Source organism: Hyperolius riggenbachi, chromosome 1, assembly GCF_040937935.1.
Source record: "Hyperolius riggenbachi isolate aHypRig1 chromosome 1, aHypRig1.pri, whole genome shotgun sequence".
Classification (NCBI taxonomy): Eukaryota; Metazoa; Chordata; class Amphibia; order Anura; family Hyperoliidae; genus Hyperolius; species Hyperolius riggenbachi.
In genome coordinates, this window is record NC_090646.1 from 469,263,381 (window position 1) to 469,286,843 (window position 23,463).

The following is a 23,463-nucleotide window of genomic DNA, read 5'->3' on the forward strand; positions in this document are numbered from 1 at the left end:
ATGACCGGGGTGGGAAGATCATAAATTCCGTTTTGTCTAGATTTAGTTTCAGGAACCTAGCGGACATCCAGGAGGAGATGGCAGATAGGCAGGAGGAGACCTTGTCCATGGTAGTGGTGGATATGTCAAGGGTGTGGAGGTAGATCTGTGTGTCATCTGCATACAGATGATAGTTAAAACCCATGGAGGAGATAACCTTGCCAATGGAGGATGTGTATAGGGAGAACAGTAGGGGGCCAAGGACCGAGCCTTGGAGGACTCCCACTGAGAGGTGGTTGGGGGTGGACGAGGACTCATTGAAGGAGGTCGTGAAGGAACGGTTGGAGAGGTAGGATGAAAGCCAGGTCAGGGCGAGATCGTGAATGCCCATGGACTGGAGGGACTGGAGGAGTAGGGGATGATCTAGTGCAGGGGTTCTCAACACGTGGTTCGCGTACCCCAGGGGGTTCGTGAGACCACAGTCAGGGGTACGCAGCACAGCTGTGCTGACTTACTAATATCCACTTGTGTGGTCTGCCAGCCGCGCGCGCTCTGCATGCAAACCACGCTGATGTGTTGTCTCAATGCTGCCCTCCGTAGCAGACATGCGTATAAATCACCACTTCCACACTTCCTCTGTGCTTCTGTGGAGCTGCTCCCCCAGCATAGAGTAGGTTCAGGTCCGTTCCGCAGTATGAACGGAGTTCTGTGACTCAGTCTCCAGCGTGTTGCTGCACATGCTCAAGGAGTTTCTTTTTGTGTCGTAGCTGGGCTACTGCAGCCGCCCCGGCTATAGACTTTCTTTCTCATTGGAATGCGAGGAGCCGAGAAGCGAACAGCCTGTGAGGGGGAGGCAGAGAGGCATGTCACAGCCCACAGATCTGTCTCTACAATAGATAAGAGGAAGCATTCATGCTGGGGGTGAACTCCGTGTGAAGGAGCTCAGGATCCAGCCGCTGGGCAGAGCAAGTATCTCACCATGCACAGTTTCCTTCATTTCTGCAGCACCTGCGCTCTAAGCACTGTATTGGAAACGGCTGCAGCATGCACAGTATTAGGGTGAAGCTTAAAGGGGTTCTGTGGTGGGGTTAAATAAACACAAACCAACACTTACCTGGGGCTTCTATCGCCCCCCTGCAGCTAAAATGTCCCACGTCGTCCTCCTACAATCCTCAATTCCCCGCCGCTGGTCCCGGTCTAACATTCGTCTAACCAGACGAATAGTGCTCTCTCCTGCGCACGTCATCAGGAGCTTACTGCTCAGGTGCAGTACAAAGTTTTCTTGTACTGCCACTGCGCAGTAAGCTCTCGAACGACACGCGAGGGAGCGAGCACCCGCACAGCAGCAGTCTAGTTAGACGCACGCTATGCTGCGGTAGTGCAGCTTAGCATGCACTGGTTACTTATGCTGCCTCCTCTACTTGTAACCAACGGCTGCTCCACTCCTCCCACCCTTAATCCCCCGGCGGATCCAGTAGCTTTCTAGTACGTGATCCCGGCGTTTTGACTGGCACAATACACTGTCTGTCACTTGATAGGCAGCAGATTAGGCCAATCAATGTGCAGGGATCACCTCCTATACATACAGCCACTGGACTCAAAGGGACTCAGTGCCGGACAAGTGGAGTGGCTGTTAGTTACAAGAAGAGGAGGGAGCGTAAGTCACCAGGGGTACTCGGCTGGAACTGAATTGCGATAGGGGGTACATGGGTCAAAAAAGTTGAGAAACACTGATCTAGTGTATCAAAAGCTGCTGAAGGGTGAAGGAGGAGGAGAATGGAGCATTTACCTTCAGCTTTAGCTAAGGCAAGGTCATTGACCACTTTGGTGAGAGCCGTTTCAGTTGAGTGGGCAGGCCGAAATCCAGATTGCAGTGGGTCTAGTAGTGAGTTGGCATTGAGGTATGCTGATGAATGAATATGCATGAGGTTAGAACTTAGTATAGATGTACATAAGGAGGAAGTAGGGAAATCAGGCAGATAATCATAACCAGTGTTCTGATGCCAGTCTCCACAAGAGGATGCCGCTGGACATGAATAAAAGGCACTAAAATCATGCCCACTATAATTAGGGGCACATCTTTGGGCTTGTCTGAAATGTCAGGGAGCTGCAGTATAATAAAGAGCACTATGATGGATGCTCTATAAAAAGTAGCACTAAACTAGGAGACAGAACAATAAGGAGCACACTGATAAAAAGCGCTATAGGGAGACCGGGTTATTAGTACTGCTAGAAGCAGCAGTGTTATAGGAGAGCACTGTAATAATGAGAACTCTAAAGAAGAGCAGTATAACTGGCAGCAGTATAGTAGTGAAGCACTATAATGGAGGGCATACAAGGGGCACCCTGTCAAGGAGGAATGAGGACTAACCAAAGAAAGCTGTAAAAAAAAAAAAAAAAAAAAAAGTTTTTAACTTTGACAGCTCCCACTTTTCAAGACCACTCCTTCTGCAAAATAAATCCACACTCCCCTGCTAATGTATAAATTTTATGCAGAGATTCACTGAGATCTGAAAATAATTTGAAAGGTCCAGTGGCGTAGCTAAGGAGCTGTGGGCCCCGATGCAAGTTTTACTATGGGGCCCCCCAAGCACTCTATACATAACAATTGATACGGCGCACCAAAACCTGCCAATGGCAACTACAGTGTCAGGGGTGCAAGAAGGGGATTGGAAATAGCTTGTTAATGATTACCACTGTTCAAAGTATCTATAGAAGTGATTATTACAAGCACAGAACCAATAGAGAGCTAATACTGTAGTTGAAGGAGGGCCCTTTGGGGCCCCTCTGGCCCAAGGGCCCCGATGCAGTCGCTACCTCTGCACCCCCTATTGCTATGCCCCTGGAAAGGTCTATCCAGGGTAAAAATGCTTAACAAAGACTGCTATAGGACTATGTGGAGCAGAAGCCAGTTGACTTATAGCCATGGCTAAAAGTTGTGGTTGTGACAAAAATGTTGGGTTTTGCAGAATTGTGTCTTAAGACACACTGAAGCGGAAAAAAATTATGATATGATTTGTATGTGCAGTACTAGAAATAAAACATTATGAGCAGAGACATAAGTCTGATTGTTTCTAGTACATCAAGAGTTAAGAAACTCCAGTTGTTATCTCTATGCAAAAAAAAGCAATTAAGCTTGACTTTCAAAGTCACAGAGAGGGCTGTCTTCTGAAGTTTATTATCTCAACTGTCAGTCAAGGATTTTCTTTTTCTCTGCCAGAGGACAGGCCAATAGTTCACAAGACTGCTCTGTAAAAACATTTAGAATGCTGAGTAGTGTGGAAACTGCAAATATTAAAGAATGTTATGAAAAAAAACCTACCGTGGTTTGCAAAAGTATTCGGCCCCCTTGAAGTTTTCCACCTTTTGTCATGTTACTGCCACAAACATGGAAATTCCACGTGAAAGACCAATACAAAGTGGCGTACACGTGAGAAGTGGAACGAAAATCATACATGATTCCAAATATTAAAAATAAATAACTGCAAAGTGGGGTGTGTGTAATTATTCAGCCCCCTGCGTCAATAATTTGTAGAACCACCTTTTGCTGCAATTACAGCTGCCAGTCTTTTAGGGTATGTCTCTACCAGCTTTGCACATCTAGAGACTGAAATCCTTGCCCATTCTTCTTTGCAAAACAGCTCCAGCTCAGTCAGATTAGATGGACAGCGTTTGTGAACAGCAGTTTTCAGATCTTGCCACAGATTCTCGATTGGATTTAGATCTGGACTTTGACTGGGCCATTCTAACACATGGATATGTTTTTGTTTTAAACCATTCCATTGTTGCTCTGGCTTTATGTTTAGGGTCGTTGTCCTGCTGGAAGGTAAACCTCCACCCCAGTCTCAAGTCTTTTGAAGACTCCAAGAGGTTTTCTTCCAAAATTGCCCTGTATTTGGCTCCATCCATCTTCCCATCAACTCTGACCAACTTCCCTGCCCCTGCTGAAGAGAAGCACCCCCAGAGCATGATGCTGCCACCACCATATGTGACAGTGGGGATGGGGCGTTCAGAGTGATGTGCAGTGTTAGTTTTCCGCCACACATAGCGTTTTGCATTTTGGCCATAAAGTTCCATTTTGGTCTCATCTGACCAGAGCACCTTCTTCCACATGTTTGCTGTGTCCCCCACATGGCTTGTGGCAAACTGCAAACGGGACTTCTTATGCTTTTCTGTTAACAATGGCTCTCTTCTTACCACTCTTCCATAAAGGCCAACTTTGTGCAGTGCACGACTAATAGTTGTCCTATGGACAGATTCTCCCACCTGAGCTGTAGATCTCTGCAGCTCGTCCAGAGTCTCCATGACTGCAAGTCGTGTCTTGACTGCATTTCTGATCAGCGCTCTCCTTGTTCGGCCTGTGAGTTTAGGTGGACGGCCTTGTCTTGGTAGGTTTACAGTTGTGCCATACTCCTTCCATTTCTGAATGATCGCTTGAACAGTGCTCTGTGGAATGTTCAAGGTTTTGGAAATCTTTTTATAGCCTAATCCTGGTTTAAATTTCTCAATAACTTTATCCCTGAACTGTCTGGTGTGTTCTTTGGACTTCATGGAGTTTTTGCTCCCAATGTTCTCTTAGACCAAAGTCCAAAATCGAGTCAGCACCGCCTTCAGTAGAAAAATAGCTCTTTTATTAATTAAAAAGCATGATGTCAAAGTAGCGGCGACAGCTCCGCTGTTTCGGGCGTGCAGCCCTTTTTCAAGCCAAAAGCAAGGATCCTTGCTTTTGGCTTGAAAAAGGGCTGCACGCCCGAAACAGCGGAGCTGTCGCCGCTACTTTGACATCATGCTTTTTAATTAATAAAAGAGCTATTTTTCTACTGAAGGCGGTGCTGACTCGATTTTGGACTTTGATATACGTTTGGTCTGAGGTGCACAGACCATAGGAGGTACAGCACGCCTGTTTTTTGATTCCCCCATTGGTGCTTGCCATACACAGTGGATTTTGAATGTTCTCTTAGACAACCTCTGAGGCCGTCACAGAGCAGCTGTATTTGTACTGACATTAGATTACACATAGGCGCACTCTATTTAGTCATTAGCACTCATCAGGCAATGTCTATGGGCAATTGACTGCACTCAGACCAAAGGGGGCTGAATAATTATGCACATCCCACTTTGCAGTTATTTATTTGTAAAAAAATGTTTGGAATCCTGTATGATTTTCGTTCCACTTCTCACGTGTACAACACTTTGTATTGGTCTTTCACATGGAATACCAATACAATTGATTCATGTTTGTGGCGGTAATATGACAAAATGTGGAAAACTTCAAGGGGGCCGAATACTTTTGCAAACCACTGTATATAACTGAAAATAAAAATATAACAATAACAATAATATTTATATAGCGCTTTTCTCCCTGGGGACTCAAAGCGCTGTGACCCTGCATTATGCAGTCTCAAAGGCTAGGGAAAAGAGGTGAGTTTTTAGCCTTTTTTTAAAGCTGTCCAGAGAAGAAGCCTCTCGTACTGATTGTGGAAGTGAGTTCCATAGAGTAGGGGCTGCATAGGTAAAGGCCCGAGCACCAAATGTTAAGTGTATCCTGGGAATAACCAGCTTCATCTTGTTGGCAGAGCGGAGGGTGCGTGGAGGGGCATAAAGTTCCAATAGATCCGCTATGTATTTGGGTCCCATGTGGTGTAGAGCCTTGAATGTCAGCAGGCAGATCTTAAAATTGATTCTCCATTTTACTGGCAACCAGTGAAGAGTTTGCAGTACTGGGGTGATGTGTGAGCTGCGGGGGGCATTGGCTAGGAGTCTGGCTGCAGCATTCTGTACTAGCTGTAAGGGGCGCAGAACCTTATCTGTAGATCCGATTAACAGGGCGTTGCAGTAGTCTAGGCGGGAGGATACAAATGCGTGAACCAGGGCAGGTAGGTCTTCAGCTGGGATAAGGTGTTTGATTTTCGCTATATTTCTTAGATGGAAGAAGGAAGACTTGACGACAGCTGATACCTGCTGTCTGAGTTTTAGATTTCCATCCAGGATCACCCCAAGGTTTCGCACAGAGTCTTTATACTGTACAGTATCTCCCCCAATTGCTAGTTTGAGGTGGTGAGCGTTTTGAACTTTATCCATCATGTGTGGACCACCTACCACCAACACCTCTGTTTTGTCAGAGTTCAGCCTTAGCCAGCTGGTGTTCATCCAATTTTGTAAATCCACTAGACACGCATTTATGGATGCTGATGATGAAAATATTTTCTTTGCTACTAATATTCTAGTAATTATCCCTACTACACAACCAATTCATTTTATCTTTTTTTTTTTTGCGCTTCAATATCTCTTTTATCTTTAAAGGGAACCTAAACTGAGATGGATATGGATTTTTCCTTTTAAATAATATCAGTTGCCTGACTCTCCTTCTGATCCTGTGTCTCTAATACTTTTAGCCACAGCCCCTCAACAAGCATGCAGATCAGGTGCTCTGACTGAAGTCAGACTGGATAAGCTGCATGCTTGTTTTAGGTGTGTGATTCAGCCACTACTGCAACCAAAGAGATCAGTCAAGCTAATGCTGACTTCATACCCTCCCTGACTCTTATTTTCTTGTTTTCCCCCCTCCCTTCTCTTGCTCATTGTGTATTCATTAGCTGCCCTCCTCCCAGAGTCTTCAGACACTCCCACTGAGGTATATACTAGGAACTGCACTCTTTTCTCTTCCAGTCGCTGAGTCACCTCAGCCTTGCTTGTAAACACAAGTGGAAAGAGGTGTTTCAGATAAGAAGCTAGGCAGGGAAATGGAAGAGGAGAAATATTTTATAGATAAAAAGAACCCCTAGCATGCAACTGTTTGGCACTGAGTACTAAAGGGCCGGTGCTCCTAAAGTATGTGATAACTCCAAATCATAACAGTAGAAAAAGTTTTGCAAGTTTTGAATGCAGGATTAGCATCTTTATTACTTTTAATACACTCAAACCAGTTGCTGTTGAAATTTGATTTTTATGGTGACAATACCGCTTTAAAGGGAACCTTAACCTCACTAGCGGTATTGACGAGCCTGGCTCGTCCAGCTAAAACTTGCTGAAATCTGTATGGATGAGTCGGGCTCGGCCACGCTGCCAGGGAGATTTGTAGCTGCTCTGCTCCGCCGGCTTATTCCCTCCCCCCCTTTCACTCCCTCCACTGATAATCCATCCCTCCCGATTTCCCCCCTCCCAGCAGCATTCCTGATCCTCCATCCCTCCCGAATACCCCTGTTACAAAATGGAGACCCCGGCTGTATTCCTGATTCCTGTTCCCTCCATGATCATCCATGCCCCTACCGATGCCCCCCTCCCTCTTGTGCTCCTGGCGCTGCTGTAAATTAGAAGGGGGAGAATTATTCACCACAGGCTCTCTCCAGCGATGATCGCTGATTCTCCTCTGCGTGCAGCTCCGGACTACTGTATACAGTACCGGGGGCTGCGGCTGATGACGTCTGCCACAAAGGCGGTCAGTGTAACTTACCTGGGGCTTCTTCCAGCTCCCTGTAGTCTTTCAAGTCCCACCCCATCCCACTTTATTCCAATGCTGTGCCCCTTTGAAAGCTATCTGACTGATCTCTGTCTTGGGCTTCTGCCCATGCAGTTTGTAAAATTTGAAACTGCGCATGTGCAGAATGCCACTGGCCACAAGGGTGTGAGAGCACACAATGAGGAAAAGACTTTTGGACAACAGCCTTGTGTCAAGAAAGAAAGCCACTCCTTTCCAGCTAGTGGCACATTCATGCGCACAATTATGCAGACAATCAAACAGGAACTAGGTGAGGTTAGCCTGACAGAATATTAACCCAGGTAACTATGATCTTTGTGTAAACATTACCCTCCTCCAGAACCAAATACAGCTATAGGTATCTGATCTCCTACTCTCTCATACTGTATGAGTGTATGTATATATATATATATATATATATATATATATATATATATATATATATATATATATATATGTTCAACAACATGTTAATGATTATCTCACGTTACGTACCTATTACGTTGATATGAAAACTGGTATGGTCAAGTCACACCGATCCAGCAGTTCTAAGGCAAGGTTCTCGGTTTTTGGTTGTTTTTTTTGCATTAAATTTGTTTGTATGTGAATTTTTGCATGCTCTGGACACCTGCATGCAAAAAAAAGTTGCATGCGAAGGCGCATTTTAATGCGAGAAACGCATATGAAAAACGTGTTTTCTGAGAAAAAGCTGAAGAGTGAGGCTTGGCAGAAAGGGAAAATTAAATGTTTGAGGGTTTTTTTTACATGATTTTGTGTTTGAAACTTTTATTATACAGTTCTATACTCAAAATGTGTATACTAGACCCTTGCTTAACACATTTTGCTAAGTGGCAGGCTAACATTTCATGGAACCACTTTTTGCACAGAAATCCAGTAATTGAATGCCAGGGAGGTTAATGGGGAAATAAAAAAAAAATCACGACCAATCCCTTTTTATGTTGTGTAAATAGTATATTAATAATATAGTATATATTATTATTATATTAGTATGTATTATATATAGTAATTATTTTTGTTGTCGTTGTAGACTGGACCAGCGTTTGTGTTTTTGTGTTGGTGCCCCAGCCATAGTGCCAAATACTAGAATTTATGAAAAGAGGAGCTAGTGTTATTTTGTCTGTTTTTTTGTTCCTCCAAAGTTTTACTCTGTGTCTGAAGTATGCAATTTGTCTAATCGTAAGTCATTACCTTTCCAGCAAGCCACAGGTACCAGCAGCAGCTCTGTGCCCCCTGTAGATGTGCCAAGCTACAGCCTACTTAGTGACAGCCTGCCCTATGATTTCAAGGACACAGACATGAAACGCCTGTCCATGGAAATAGAGAAAGAAAAGTAAGAGACCAAATGGGCATATGTAACACGTCCTGCCTCTAACAACTATGCTATTCTTTAGCTGAGAATTCTTTGTTATTGTCTCATCTTCTTACATGCTGTCATTTTTGCAAATGTTTGAAATTGTGCCTGTATAGTAGACACTGAAGGAACGCTCTAGTGTTTTAATAATTGGTTTGCACCCATGGGTATTTAGTGTGCATGACTAGCTATACCCCTAGTTTTATAGGCACAGAATAGTAGCTGATTTGTATGTAGATTGAGGTGAGGCTAGAAATGATATTCCAAGGGAAATATATGCAAATATTCTACCAGTAAGATCATTATGCTTATTAATAGCTTTTGTATAGTTTTTGGGATTATGAAGCTTTAATAATTCTTACTAATCAATCTGACACTGGCCTTTACCCCAAGGCTTCAGCTATTACTCATTTTGCATTCCAAAGAGCCCACATAGTGCTAACAACATGATTTAATAGATCTCCTCAGGCTCTCTACAATGATGGCTTAGCACATTTTATAGTTAGCAATGGCTAACATAAAGCAGCCAATCTGCTAACTTTGGATTAGAAGTGTTTAGAGTGTTGTACATATACTAAAGTATGGATACAAGAGGACCATGATCAATACAGTAGAATCCCTTTATAGTAAACTACAAGGGACCAGGAAAAGTAGTTTACTATATTAGAAATGGACACACTCAAGCGCATAAGGCAGCCATTTTCAACCATGGTTCCGAGGAACCCTGTGGTTCCGTGTGAACTCCTCAGGGGTTCCGCGGCGTTTTGCTTCTTCTGCGGGACAGATTAGTCCCGCTTTCTCCTTCCGTGGGATAAAATAGTCCCACTGATGCAGCGGAGTGCCCTTCAGTGATGCGGAAGAGAGCAGCATCACTTGTTGACGTACAACAGAGTAACCAAGCAGCTCAGGGGGACCCAAACTGCTAGGAATGTATAGGGGGATAAAGGGAACCAAAAAGCCCTCCTACTAAAAAAGCAAAGCTTTGTGTAATTGCCTTCTTAAAACAGAAGGAAATTTGCAATAATTCAGTTATAAGTGAACATTTGTGGTTACCCACAATGCACTACCACTGAATATGCAAATTATCCCTTTTCACCCTTGTTAAGCCAAGCAAGCATCCAGAACCGCTGGTGTATAGCAAGCCTATAGCTTTAAGTTTTACACAGCCATATCAAACCCACATGTGGTTGATGTACGTGAAGGAGGAGGAGACAGATCGAGGCAGTCACCGGGTGAGTATATTTGAGCCTGTCAGCATGCACTGTAGCCAGCGTGTAGGGTGGCTGATAGCTGAGTCCCCCGTGCACTTGACATCTAGGGAAGCTTGAGGCTTCACTCCGGAGGGGAGGGGGGGGGGGGGTGATAAATGCATTTATTATGTGAGTTGGCAAAAAATGTCGGTTTCTCTGCGTCATTTTCATGCAGGGGTTCCCTGCAATTTGAAAAAAAATGTAAGGGTTCCTCGGCCCAAAAAAGGTTGAGAAAGCCTGGCATAAGGTATGTTATAGTACTGTATCTTAATTTAGTCTAGAATTGGGAGTCATTTTTTCTTTTTAATGCTCCAGTGAGTGAGCACAGTGTCTAAGCTAGATCAAAATGCACAGTGCTTAGTATGCAGGGATTTGCATGCCATAGTCGGGCAACAATTTGCACAGGAACTATAGGTCTCACCGTTAATGCAGAAAAAGTGCTTATAGTTTGCTCTCTTCTGTCCACATTTCTGTGCAGCCTGGATGATTCTGTAGCTTTGTAGTCATGCACAAGCAAGTCACAGATGACCGGCAATTCCCTCAGTAATCAGGCAGCAGCTTACTCAGAAAGCGTAGGTCTCACTGGCTGGTGCTTTGGAGTTAATCCACGCAGGCCCAGAGTAGAGTGCAGATAACGAGCAGGCTACAAGTGGCTACCAACCTGCCCACCGAACCACAGCTCATGAGTCTCCAACTGACATATGACGCATACACCCATCCACTTTCCACTACAGCTGGATACAGAATACTGAAGGGGCCAAAAAACTGGTTTACTTGGGGGATTGGGAAGTGCAGCAGCAGGGATCTGAAGCGTCTGTACCTTTGAGACATCTCCAAACGGCTCAGGGAAATTTGGGCACAGCATGCATCGCCAAAGGCTGTAATGTGAATTACGGCTATAGTAGCTCTTAGACAGTAATTTGGGCGCTGACAAAAGACAGCCCAAATGATTATGAAAGCAGCCAAATTCAGCCACCAGCAATAGCTGGCAGCTGAATTACTTCCTTTCCTTGAGTCCGTGGTAGCCTGGAGGTGGAATAGTACCGTAATTAACGTCACCGGGACTTTTTCCAGGAACAGGATAAACTGTTTTACAGCTTTGCCCTACACCCAACTTTCCCAGCGCCATTTTTGCATGAATGCCTGCACCTCCTCATAGCAGAGCAAGGAGGTGACTCTGCATCAGTGGTGGGGGCAGTGCAAGCTCACACACTAGCTCTGCACCTTTGCACGCATGCTAGCCTAATGTTGTTGTAGTTATGCAGCACTTTGTGGTATTGGAGAGGACAGCGGCAATCAAAGTGCCTGATTTTCTTTAACAAGAACACCATCTAGTGGCAGACAGTTTTCCTACGTGGGAAATAGTCCGACATACGATTGTGAAGGGCAAGCAATGCAGAGGGACCTTAAGTAGGGGGGGGAAGGGGCAAATAAAAAAAATGCGATATGGCCCTTGGCCTAAAAAGTTTGGACACCCCTGATACACCAATACATAAACCACCTTACGACCACCTAACGCGGATCAGCGGCCGCAAGGTGGCTCCCTCAGAACCGTGTAATGGCGATTGGCGTCAAGTCCTGGGGGTGGAGATTGAAGGGGATCACGCGTGTATTGCCGCTTGAGTGACAGAGCTCTGCTCCGTCGACAGTCTGCCAGCGGACTCTATCAGACTATTCGTCTATTTACATTGTACAGCGCTGCTATCTACGGCAGCGATGTATTGGGGACAGCCGTGTCACTCGGCTGTCCCCATGGGGAGGCTCCAAATGCAATCCCCTCTCATAGGCTGATGAAAAAAAAAATGAAGCCTGCAGCAGCGATCAGAGCCTACCAACAGGAAGTTCTGTTGGTGGGCAGAAAAGGGGAATTCATTTGTGTGCTAAGTTGTTTGGCTCTGTAGCGAGCTCTTAAGGTAGCCATACACTGGTCGATTTGCCATTAGATCGACCAGCTGACAGATCCCTATCTGATCGAATCTGATCAGAGAGGGATCGTATGGCTGCCTTTACTGCAAACAGATTGTGAATCGATTTCAGGCTGAAACCGATCACAATCTGTGGAGCCGCCGCTGCCGCTTGTCCCCCCCCCTCCCCCTGCATACATTACCTGAAGCTGGCTCCGGGTCCTCTTCTCCGCGCTGCACCGCACCGCATCCCAGCGTACACTGTGTCACTCCGTGACCAGGAAGTTCAAATAGAGCGCCCTCTATTTGAACTTCCTGGTCACTGGAGTGACACAGGAAGTTAATGTACGCTGGGATGGAAGCAAGAGCGGTGCAGCGCGGAGAAGACGCGGAGAAGATGCCCGGGAGCCAGCGTCAGGTAATGTATAACTGTATCGGATCGGCCGCCGCTAGCGACGCGCTCCCTACCCGCGGGCGATCGACGGAAGTAACCCGCACGGCGCGATCGACGGACCGATCCGATTTCGGAAGGAAAGAGGATCGGCGGGTGCGTTTAGCGTGAACGATTGGCAGCAGATTCGATCCCAGTGATCGAATCTGCTGTCGAATCAGCGGCAAATCGGGCCAGTGTATGGCCAGCTTTAAAGTTGCAGAGCACTGAATCGTAAAAAAAAATAGCCTGGTCACTAGGGAGGTGTAAGCCTGTGGTCCTTAAGAGGTTAAGGCTTCTTTCAAAAACATGGAAATCTTATGAATCCAAGGATAGTGTCGTCTTTACAATAGCTGAATAGAAACTAGTACCTTTAGTCAGGTGTGTGCAAGATGTGTATTTTTACATGTGCACTTCTTATTTTCAGAGTAGAGTATATGGAAAAGAGTCGCCACCTGCAAGAACAGCTAAATGAACTTAAAACAGAAATTGAATCCCTTAAGTTAAAGGAGCGAGAGAGTGCAATGGACATCATGCATGAGAATGCAGGAAGCAAGCAAAACACAATCAAAAAGGTGAGATACAAAGTCTAAAAGAGTTGGAGTGAAAAACTGGATGAACCATTGGCTTCTGCTGGTGAATTAGGTAATCTCAGTATATTAAATGTTTAGGTGGCCTCAAACCTTATTGGTTTTTGTAAGGCCTGCCTCTGGCTAGGTAGTTAGACATCTTGCAGATGAAGCTTGCTGAGCCTTTGCAGGTGAGACATCTATGCAAAGCCCGCAATGTCAGATTTTGTATTGTCTGTAGATAAAATATATTGTATTCTGAATAAAATGCTCAACACAAAGATGAGACTTGCCTGTCTCATCAAATAGCATCCAATTTGCTCTTCAGCTAAATCCTGGGCTTTTATGACAAACCTATAATAAACCTAGTGAGGGAGATAGATGAATATTGCTATGCAACAAAACATTTGCTCACCTATGTATGACAGCCCTGCTGCTGAGCCAGTCTCCTACAATAATCTTGTCTGTTCATATGCTCTGGCGTTTTTCTTTTTTTCCTGTCAGGGGAGGAGAGCAGTCTGCATCTGAGCCTGACCCCTAGTGTGTGCCAGGTATTGTGTATGTGTGTGTGTGTATGTATGTGTGTACTGTCACTAATCTCCGTGTAGCACTAACCTCTGTTTGCACAAATACATTTCCCCTGTAGGCCAGGTAAGACTGTACAATGAAGAGGTTGGAGCTGTTCATCAATTTCAAGTGCCTTTTCCAATCTGTAAAGCTTAACAAAGGTCCTCTTTAAAGGAAACCTAAAACCAGACTAATTGCATGTTTTATACTTACCTGAAGCTTCTTCCAGCCCCATAAGGACCGTGGGTTCCATCGCTGTTCTCCCGTTCTAAGCTCCTTTAGTTTGACCAGTTGCGCTGTTCTGCCCATGCAGCCCCCTTCGTACTCCCACGGCCTGGAACATTTTGCGCTTGCACAGAACGCTCCCAGCCACAAGAGCGCAACGTGGGCACGCATATGGCCAGATTGCGCAAGCACAGGAGAGCACGGCTGGCTGGCCAAACAGATCTCAGAACGGGAGAACAGAGTGGCCAGGGAGAACGACCATGGAGCCCACGGTCCTCATGGAGCTGGAGGAAGCCCCAGGTAAGTATAAATCATGCAGTTAATCTTGTCTTAGGTACACTTTAAGTAAACCTCACAGTTGGGTTTTTTGCCGGGGCATCTGATGTCTATGTAGGCCACACCAACAGTTGATGAACCACTGAAAACACTGAAAAGGAAAGTGTTGACAGAATCCCCTAAGAGGGCAATAGCTGGTTTTAAATACAGGATTTATAAGCTCTCACTGACTCCTATCTCAGAATTGGTTTCTGCTGTTGAAATAATCAGTTTGTGTGTAGTTTGTATAAAATATATGGTATATGAAACCTTTATATTGCTGAAGGAAGTGGCAGTTAAATAGGACATTCATTTAAAACTGTTGATGTTAAAGTCTAGCTTTTCTATATTGATGTAAAGCCAGTGATCTTGACAGAAAAAAGCTTTCCCAAGAATCATGTTCGCTCTGTTCTTCCTGGTGGGTAAAGGGCAGCTTGCGTCTAAAACTCTACTTGTCTGACATATAGATCTGGCTCTGTGCAGGTCCTCTATTGACTTGCTCTTACTACAACTGCTGGCGGCCAGGGTGTCAGAAGTCAATATGGCGTGCTGCGGATTCTTACGAGCTGTGAGGACTTATAGATTACACACAAAAATATGACCCTTTGGCCCCTTTTACACTTAATCAGTTGTTCTGAGCTAAAACTGAAAGGAAACTGATTTTCAAAGTAATACCCATGTTTTCCTATGGCACAGTTCCCACTATACGCATTTTTACTAAAATCTTTTTCACAATGCACTGCTATGGAAAAAACTATGGAAAAAACGCATACTAACGCACACTAAGCATACCAACGCATAAAGTGTAAAAGGGCCCTTGGTGTAACTTTTATGATATAATGAAGTAAATTATGTCTGCATTTTTTTTATGTATTACCCAGTTGTTTAGCGTATCTCCTAAACCGGGTTACCATAATTAACAAAAAAATTGCATCTTCAAATTTTTTTTCACTGTTCTTCTCTGAGTAATTACGGGTCCTCAAACTTGAAGTGAGAGCGCTATGTAGGCTGAGATATTTATTTCCTCTTAAACAATGCAAATATGCTGTGTTGCTGATCCCCTGCATCTAATAATTGTAGCCATAGACCCTGAACAAGCATGCAAATCAGGTGTTACTGACTGAAGATTAGCCTAATTCTTGCTGCTAGATTAGCCTCTTCTTGTCAGGTGTGTCATTCAAGCATGACTGCAGCCTAGAGCTCAGCAGAAGTATTCGGCAAGTAAATAAATATGGCAGCCTCCATATCTCTATAAAGGTGGCCATACATCAGAAGATTATGGGCAGTTTCGACCAAGAGACAAATTAATCTCTAATCGAATCTGATTAGAGATAAATTTGTCTTTGTCGAATCTGCCCATACACTACAGGCCGACTCCCATCCGATTTCAGCATGAAATCATCGGGGATCGGCTGAGCCCGCCGCGTTTGCCCCTGCCCCCAAAATGTATAAATGTATGTAGGGTACTTATCCGTTAGCCGGGCGCATCCGGCAGGTGGCGCTGTTGTAGCGAATTTGGATGCGCTGTTGTATCTAATTTGTATCTAATTCCATTCATAGTTACTGAACGTAGTACTGTGTGAATGGAAGCGCCGCAGGTGGCGCTAATTACATTGTTGATACGCACGATACAGTGTGTTAATGGCAAGGAATATACATTGTATTTGAAGTGGCCGGAATGAAAATGAAGGCGGCGGCAATGTAACACATGAAGCCGCCGCCGCCTTCGTCTGTTCTCCCCCTTTGCCCTCTCGCTTCTATACAACACTGCCAGCTGGGGGGGACACGCGTGTCCCCCCACAGTCGTTCGTCGCAAGGAAACAAGCAGGCTTCCCTGCCGCGACGAACGACTCTGGGGGGACACGCATGTCCCCGCAGGCTGGCAGCATTGTATACAAGCGAGAGGGCAAAGGGGGAGAACAGACGAAGGCGGCGGCGGCGGCGGCTTCATGTGTTACATTGCCGCCGCCTTCATTTTCATTCCGGCCACTTCAAATACAATGTATATTCCTTGCCATTAACACACTGTATCGTGCGTATCAACAATGTAATTAGCGCCACCTGCGGCGCTTCCATTCACACAGTACTACGTTCAGTAACTATGAATGGAATTAGATACAAATTAGATACAACAGCGCATCCAAATTCGCTACAACAGCGCCACCTGCCGGATGCGCCCGGCTAACGGATAAGTACCGTATGTAGTGTGTGCATTTATACATTACCTGTCCTGTAGCAGTGTCCGTCCATCTCGCCGGGTAACAGCCGCATACACACTAGCGCCGCATAGTGTCTGACGTCAGACGCTATGCGCCGCTGCCGTGTATGCGGAACCAGGCGAGATGGACGGAAACCGCACACACTACATGCATTTATACCTTGTGGCGACAGCGGTGGGGGTTTCGTCGTCTCGTTCGCAAATCGTCCTCTGTACCGCCGCGCACCTGACCAACCAACTTCGGCCCGACAACTTGCAGCATGTGCGATCAACCGTGCGGCCAATTTCCGGCCCGAAATTTGTTGCTTTGTCGGTCGGGCATGCATTTGGCAGCACCAATTTTCATCCAATTCAATTATAATAATTGAATTGGATGGTCGATTGGTTGGTTGGTCGGCTGATGTATGGCCACCTTAAGTTCCCTTTAATTTATTTCTCCTTTAATTTGTCTTACACCACATTGCCCTGTCAATGTTGTATCATTGGGCTTATTACATTACATAGGCCCAACCGTAACATTTGCATTATGCCTTCCAATGCTTGAGCTACTGTATTGTAAATCCTTTTCTTGATGCCTTTGGCACCTATATCTGTAGTATGAGCAGCCTGTTTCTGTACTTTTATTTCACCCTGGGCATTGTCATTGTTTCCTGCATGGTCATGCTCCCCAGTCCCCTGCAATGCTCATATTCATATTCATTTTTGTATAGGCTTCTTTTTCTTAGTGTGAATATTGCCTAGTTCATTCTTACCCACTAAACCATCTGCTGTGCTGACACTGCTGTCTTACTCATTGTAAGATTTCCTTGCACCATTAAACTAGCTGCTATGATTTCTTTTCCTGATCTCCTTGCAGTGTCTGCCTCAGTCACTGCATCTCTTGTTGTAGTAAATTAAAACTGCTCGTTTGTAGTGCTCAGTTCCTGCCATGCATAGTTTCTCAGATATTGTTGTATTTTTATCATTATTTCTTTGTGGGGCTCCAGATAAAATGCCTGTTGTGATAATTTTTTGCTTTTCTGTTTTCATTACCATTGTTCTAGTATAATAACGTTCTTTTCCTGACCTGGTAATTTAGCCATGTAGTAGAATTCATATACTTATATATACTAGGAAATTATATTTTTGCCTGAAGTAACCATTAGCTTCCAGTTGCCATTTTTCTAACGAGAGTTAGAAAATGAATGCAATCTTCTCATTGATTGTAAGGGCAAGTGTTGCTATTTTTCAGTGTCTCTAGTATTTCTGTGTGAGCTGTTTTGTATATCTTGCCAAAATAACAGCTTATTATTAGGCTATGTTCAGACATTTGCTTGGTGTTTTCTTGGCATTTGAATGCTAGGGATATAACCGTACAGTGGTGTGTAGGGATTTCCTTTGTGTGAGCTCCTGCCAGACACATGCCACATGCTTTGTTAAAGTGAGAAGCTGCCATAAGCCCTCAAAACTCACCTCTTTAAGAAGGCCTACCCCACCCCGTCGATGCCCTAACTCTTTCTGCCGAGAACCTCTCGATGCAACCCCCCTCCTATTGTTGTCCCCACCACCCTCCCCTTAGATTGCAAGCTTTTGGCTGGGCCCCCCTCTTTGTGTATTCAACCTCAGGATATCTGCATCCTGCCCCAGAATTACGTGAACTTGAATTACTTGGACTACTATTCCAGTAAATGTTCTGGCATTTTGTGTCTTACTGCTTATTACCTGTATTGAGTTGCCTGTCACCCTATTATCATTGTTTGTAACCAGGGCCAGATTTATAACTTGGGAGCCCCTTAGGCACATGCATTCTGGTGCTCTAAACTCCACCCCTTAACACAGACCTCACCCCCAAGTATGTGGTTGGAGCAAACGAATGTAATAGTGTTTTAACGACCAGCTAACGCCCGTAGGCGTTGGCAGGTCTTAAGTGGTTTACCATGGAAACGGCCGCTCGATCAACCTTTCCATGTCAGTTCACGGAGGGTGTCTCCGTGAACAGCCGGAGATCCGCCGATCGCGGCTCGCCGGCAAAATGTAAACACGTGGGGAAGAAATCACCGCTGTTTACATCATACGGCGGTGCTGTGCAGCAGCGCCGTAAGGCAGATCGGCGATCCCCGGCCTCTGATTGGCCGGGGATCGCCGGCATATGATAGGCTGAAGCCTATCCTACAATGCGCAGGACGGATATCCGTCCTGCGTAGCCAATGGAGGGAGAGGGAGGGACGGGAAGGAAGAGAGCGCCGAAAACGCTGCGGAGGGGGGCTTTGAAGAGCCCCCCCGCAAAGCGCAGCAAGCCGGCGGCCGATCAGACCCCCCCGCCCCCACCCCCCAGCAGGACATCCCCCTTGTGGGGAAAAAAGGGGGTAAGTCTGATCGCCCTGGCATAATCCTGATCTGTGCTGCGGGCTGGAGAGTCCACGCAGCACAGATCAGGCAAAACACCCCTGGTCCTTAAGTGGTTAATCAAAACATGGGTAGGCAAAGTTACTCTAAAGGTAATTTGGCAATGCTCTCTAAAGATAATTAAAACCTAATAAAACAATGTCCTCTCCCCCTGGAAAACCCCCCCGACACACACAAAGCAGCGCTTCCCCTATGATATGGTGGAATAGGAGCATCATGGATATGCGGACGATAGATCTGCAGAAGCTTCATGATGCTATTGTGCCAATATGGATCAAAATCTGAATGCCGTGAAGAAAGCAGTTCTGAAGACAAAAGGGTCAAACTCAGTACAAACTAAGTACTTTGGAAAGAAGACAGGCGGAACCTTTAATGTCTTATTGGCTGTGGACCAGCTTACACGTGCACGTTTTTATTACGGGTTCCCAGTTCCTGGGCCGCGTATGTAAGTCTTTGTTTTTATCTTATTTTTATGGTCTATACCGATTGTTTTACAATAAACGGTTTACACTTAGAGTTGCAGTTTTTTGTTCTGTGTATATATTGGCCTTCCATATATCGGAGTGAGGGAGTGGTGGAAGTTTGGATCCATAGCTGCTCGAGGTTCGTTAGGATTACCACTGAATGCGAGACATACAACCTTATAATGTGGGTTGTTGGCAGTTGGTAAGACCCTCTTTTCTGGGGATAGTTGGCCACGAGACCATGTGAGGTTGTAATATCACCATGGTGAAGTTTTATTGACTGTATTTTTTTCTCTTTGATCTGCGCTGACTTCTTAATACTAATTTTGTGGACTTTGGACGTTGTTCATTCTCGGCAGCAATCATATGTTTTATTTCCTTGGCGCTGATAAACTGTTTGCTTGTATAATTTAGTAATTATGAGCCCCCAAAATGCCAATTGCTTCAACAATCCCCCAATGTAGCAAATGCAGCCACTATGACAATCAAATAATGAATGCAACAAACATTACCTCCGACACATGCAATTCAGCAAATGTTGCCTCTGATGCATAAAATGCAGCAACCATTACCTCTGACACATGCAGTGTGGGAAAATTTACTCTCGACACATGAATTGTGGCAATTGGCAGACGTTGTCTCCGACACATGAAAAGTGACAAACATTACCATTGATGCATAAACATTACCACTGACGCATAAAATGTACATAAATTGTGGAAACCATTTACTTCCGACACATGAAATGTGGCAAACATTACCTCTGACACATGAAATGTGGCAAACATTACCTCGAAAACATGAAATGCAGCAAATGTTACCTCTTTATGGGCCCTCCTTCTGTGTCCCCTTGTTGCAGAACGCAGCAGAGAGGTTTGGGTATAGTCTTATCTGCTCCCGATCGAGGTTTCCATCCACTTAAGTCACCAGCTGACCGCTCTCTGCATGTCCCATGTAATTGCGTGACATGTAGGATACTAGGAAGTGGTGAGCAGCTGTCTGGCAAGGCAGATGGACGGATACATCAATTGCACACAAGTTTCCACCCTATTTTAACCGATCAGACACAAAAGCACGGCACAGAGGTGCCAAGCATTTCCTTGACCCCAATGAACAGAGGCGCCAAAAGTGTAAGATTAGATTAAATGAGCTTAAAAACCAACTTAAATGGCAAAATTTAAGGAGGAAGTGGTGGTCTTACCTCCCTCAAGCAGACACGACAACGACTGCAATGCAGACAGTCAAACACATTTATTAGGAACTCCATAAAGAAATGCAACGCGTTTCGCAGGTTCAACCCCGGTTCATCAGGCAATATAGGGAGGAGTATCAAACGATCTGCACAAGGATTCAAGTTAAGCGCCTCTGATGGTGGAGGGTTGCTACCCTTTCTTCCTGTCTACAGAGAGCGACTTCTTAATCCCGAGTGGGGTCAGGACAATCTCCCCACCTGCCTTTACGGTGGCTGCCTGCTGGTGACCCTGACTTGTGAGTATCTAGCAATACAAACTTCTTGCCACCTTGTCCAGTATAAATTGCACTATTGGGGCTCTTGGTGTTCCCTGTTTTTATTTCCTTGACCCCGTGCTGTGTATCACTCCTGTCATTTATTGCCTGAAGAAGCGGGATTTTGCTTGCGAAACGCATTTCAACTTTTCTTGGAAGTATATGGATAAATTGTTTATTGCTTTATATTCACAGTACATGTGTCTGTTTTGGGTTGGCTGGTCCACCACCGCAGCCTGAACATTTTAGAGTTTTTAGTGACTTTTATCCTACTGGCGCCTCTGTACAACTCTGCGTATCTAGAAGTCCACCCTTGGTGGAAGGGTGTTACACCCTTACTTTTCTCCTATCCACAGAGAGCGACGTCTTAATCCTGAGCGGGGACAGGCTTGTTCTCCCCACCTGCTTTTTCAGTGGTTGCCTTGGAGGTAACCCTGGTTTGTAAGTATAATACTTATGCTTCATATCACATCCCTCCCTTGTCTTATACATACTACACTATATTGGGCTCTCGGTCTTCTACCCTTGGATACATTAATTGGAAGCAGGTAAGACTACACCCAAATTGTCCCCCTGAGCTCTGCAACAGGAGGGGGGCCAATGGAGATGGAGGGAGGAATGATGTCTGTGCCGACCTCACCTCATCCCGATTCCTCATCACATCACAGGACAGCTGCCACCACTGCGTTACTGCCTGGGTGTCATCCACACTTCCCTCTTGTATGCCACTGCATTCTATCTGTCATTCAGTGGCAGGAAAAAAGCTGGCTGCAAACAAGAGTTGGGCAGCTGTGGCAGGTTGAAATCTCTAATAGCCCAATTCCTGCAGAGCATTGCACCGCGGCACTGCTCATTGACCGGGGGGGGGGGGGGGGGGTGAACCTAGCATTAAACCATGCCAAAGGCTGTGTTTTCCTACTCTTTTTGTTCCTCTAATATTTTCATTGCTTTCCAACTCCAGTCCTCGAGGGTCAAGGTCCTCCCACATTTTTTTAACAGCTCGTATTTATGGGGCTGAATTAGGACAGGTGGGGTTCATCAAGTAGACCATATTTCTGTCCATCCTAAACACTGGCATGGATATGGCCCTCGAGAACTGGAGTTGGTCAGCCCTTCCTTAGGCCACCGACCCAGAACCAGTATGCAGATCCAACGCTTTATTTACACTAGTTGCATGCTTGTTGCAAGTGTGTGATTGAAACATTACTTAAAGAGGAGCTGTCAGCCATACTATCTCGGAAAGTAGAGAAGCAAAAAAGGACAACCCTGCAACTTTTTTTGTGTGTACCAAATATGAGTCAGGTAAACTGGGGAATGATAACTTTTGGATTGCCTGGTTAGCATCCTTATTACTTGTTCACCAGATAAAAATAAAGAATCCAATTTATTATTTTATGCCCGACAGTTACACTTCAAGCCAAAGGACCAGCAGCACAATCAGGCAATTTGCATTGATAAATATGGCATATCACTCTCATTACAGGGTCACTTTGGTTTTTTTTTTGTTGTTTTTGTTTTACTGGCATTTCTATAGTCTGTAACCTGAACACCTACCAATAGCTACAAAGATCTGGCACCTTATGTTTTGAAAAGCACAGCCAGGTAAACACCATCTCCTTCTCTCTCTTTTTTAATATATGGGGATTTTACAAGTAAGCGTTTGGCTGCAGAACGCTTAAAAATGCCTGCTTACAAATGTCCATCTGAACTAGCCCTTAGTCATCAATCACCATTGCTTACTGTTGTGAATCTTCCATTTGTAGTCAAACAGCAGCGTGACTGTATTTGTGTGTACGCTTTACAAGACGGTTCTAGTTTAGTGCGCACGCTTTTAATAATGTTCAGTTTACATTGTGCTGCTGTAGTATTAGGAGCTGCATTAGAAAGCAGTAAGTTTCCTGTTGCTTGATCAGAGGGCTTTCCTCTCTGCCCCAGCAATCTCATCACGTCTCTCCCTCCTCTTCTCACCCACGAGGTGTTCCATATTCTAGGGGAAGCCAGCCGCCCTGCATCACTCCTAATTGGATGCGAGAGCCGAGCTGGCCGACGGAGAGAATGGGGGCAGCCGGAGGCGCCCCTGGGGAATCCCCCCTCCCCTCGCCTCCCTCCCCTGCTCACATTGAGATGTGCACCAGAGCGGAAATGCTGAGTTTCTAGTGTGTGCTCCAGCTGCCTGTGATATCTTCATGGAATCCTTAACACATTTCTGTCACATGGGCCTAAGGCTGCAGGACAAGAATGATTTCAAATATGTATCATGTCTGTGTTTGACCATTTAAATATTTATTAAGTCTGTAATACAATCGGCGCATGATTGGCGACGCATTTACCGTGATGGCTTTGCAGCATGGTTTATTCCTTTGATTGGATGCAAATGCTGTAGCCTGTAGTACATGAAAAGTTCAATAAACTTAATGAGGAGTGTGTATTTCAGTGAAGAAGAAGCAGCAGTTTAATAGGATGGGATGTGATGTGTGACCAATTCCCACAGTAACCGTACTACATGAAACACTATGGCAACTACACAGGATTAACGCCAGTGGCGTGTATGGGGTGGTCCTCTTATGCGAGTAATTCCTTGCACCAGTCGCGCATTATACTACAGAACCGCTGACTTCCCATGATGGATTATCTTGGCATCTTTTACTGCACCTCATATCATACAGCCTTTGAAGAAGATAACAGGATTAGGTTAAATGTTCAATTTCCCAGCATAATAGATTGCGAATGTTTGAATTCCTAACAGAAAGATTACATATTTATTTCAAGCTGAGTGTTATAATTGCCAAGAGGATTACCATG

The 23,463-nt window shown here is 45.1% G+C and overlaps 1 protein-coding gene across 11 annotated transcripts in view; it reads left to right on the forward strand.

Moving 5' to 3' along the window:
- Positions 1 to 23,463, forward strand: part of NF2 (NF2, moesin-ezrin-radixin like (MERLIN) tumor suppressor) — a 167,128-nt gene that overhangs the window by 122,483 nt on the left and 21,182 nt on the right. For 9 of the 11 annotated variants that reach the window (XR_011022086.1, XM_068240346.1, XM_068240328.1 and 6 more), the window contains 2 exons: positions 8,674 to 8,807; positions 12,840 to 12,987. Coding sequence is in view for 10 of the 11 variants with exons in the window: in XM_068240346.1 (XP_068096447.1) it covers positions 8,674 to 8,807; positions 12,840 to 12,987 (282 nt within the window). In the remaining variant the exon portion in view is untranslated. Of the gene's footprint in view, positions 1 to 8,673; positions 8,808 to 12,839; positions 12,988 to 13,485; positions 13,533 to 23,463 lie in introns of all 11 variants that reach the window. The other 2 variants (XM_068240359.1, XM_068240369.1) reach the window with 1 other exon arrangement.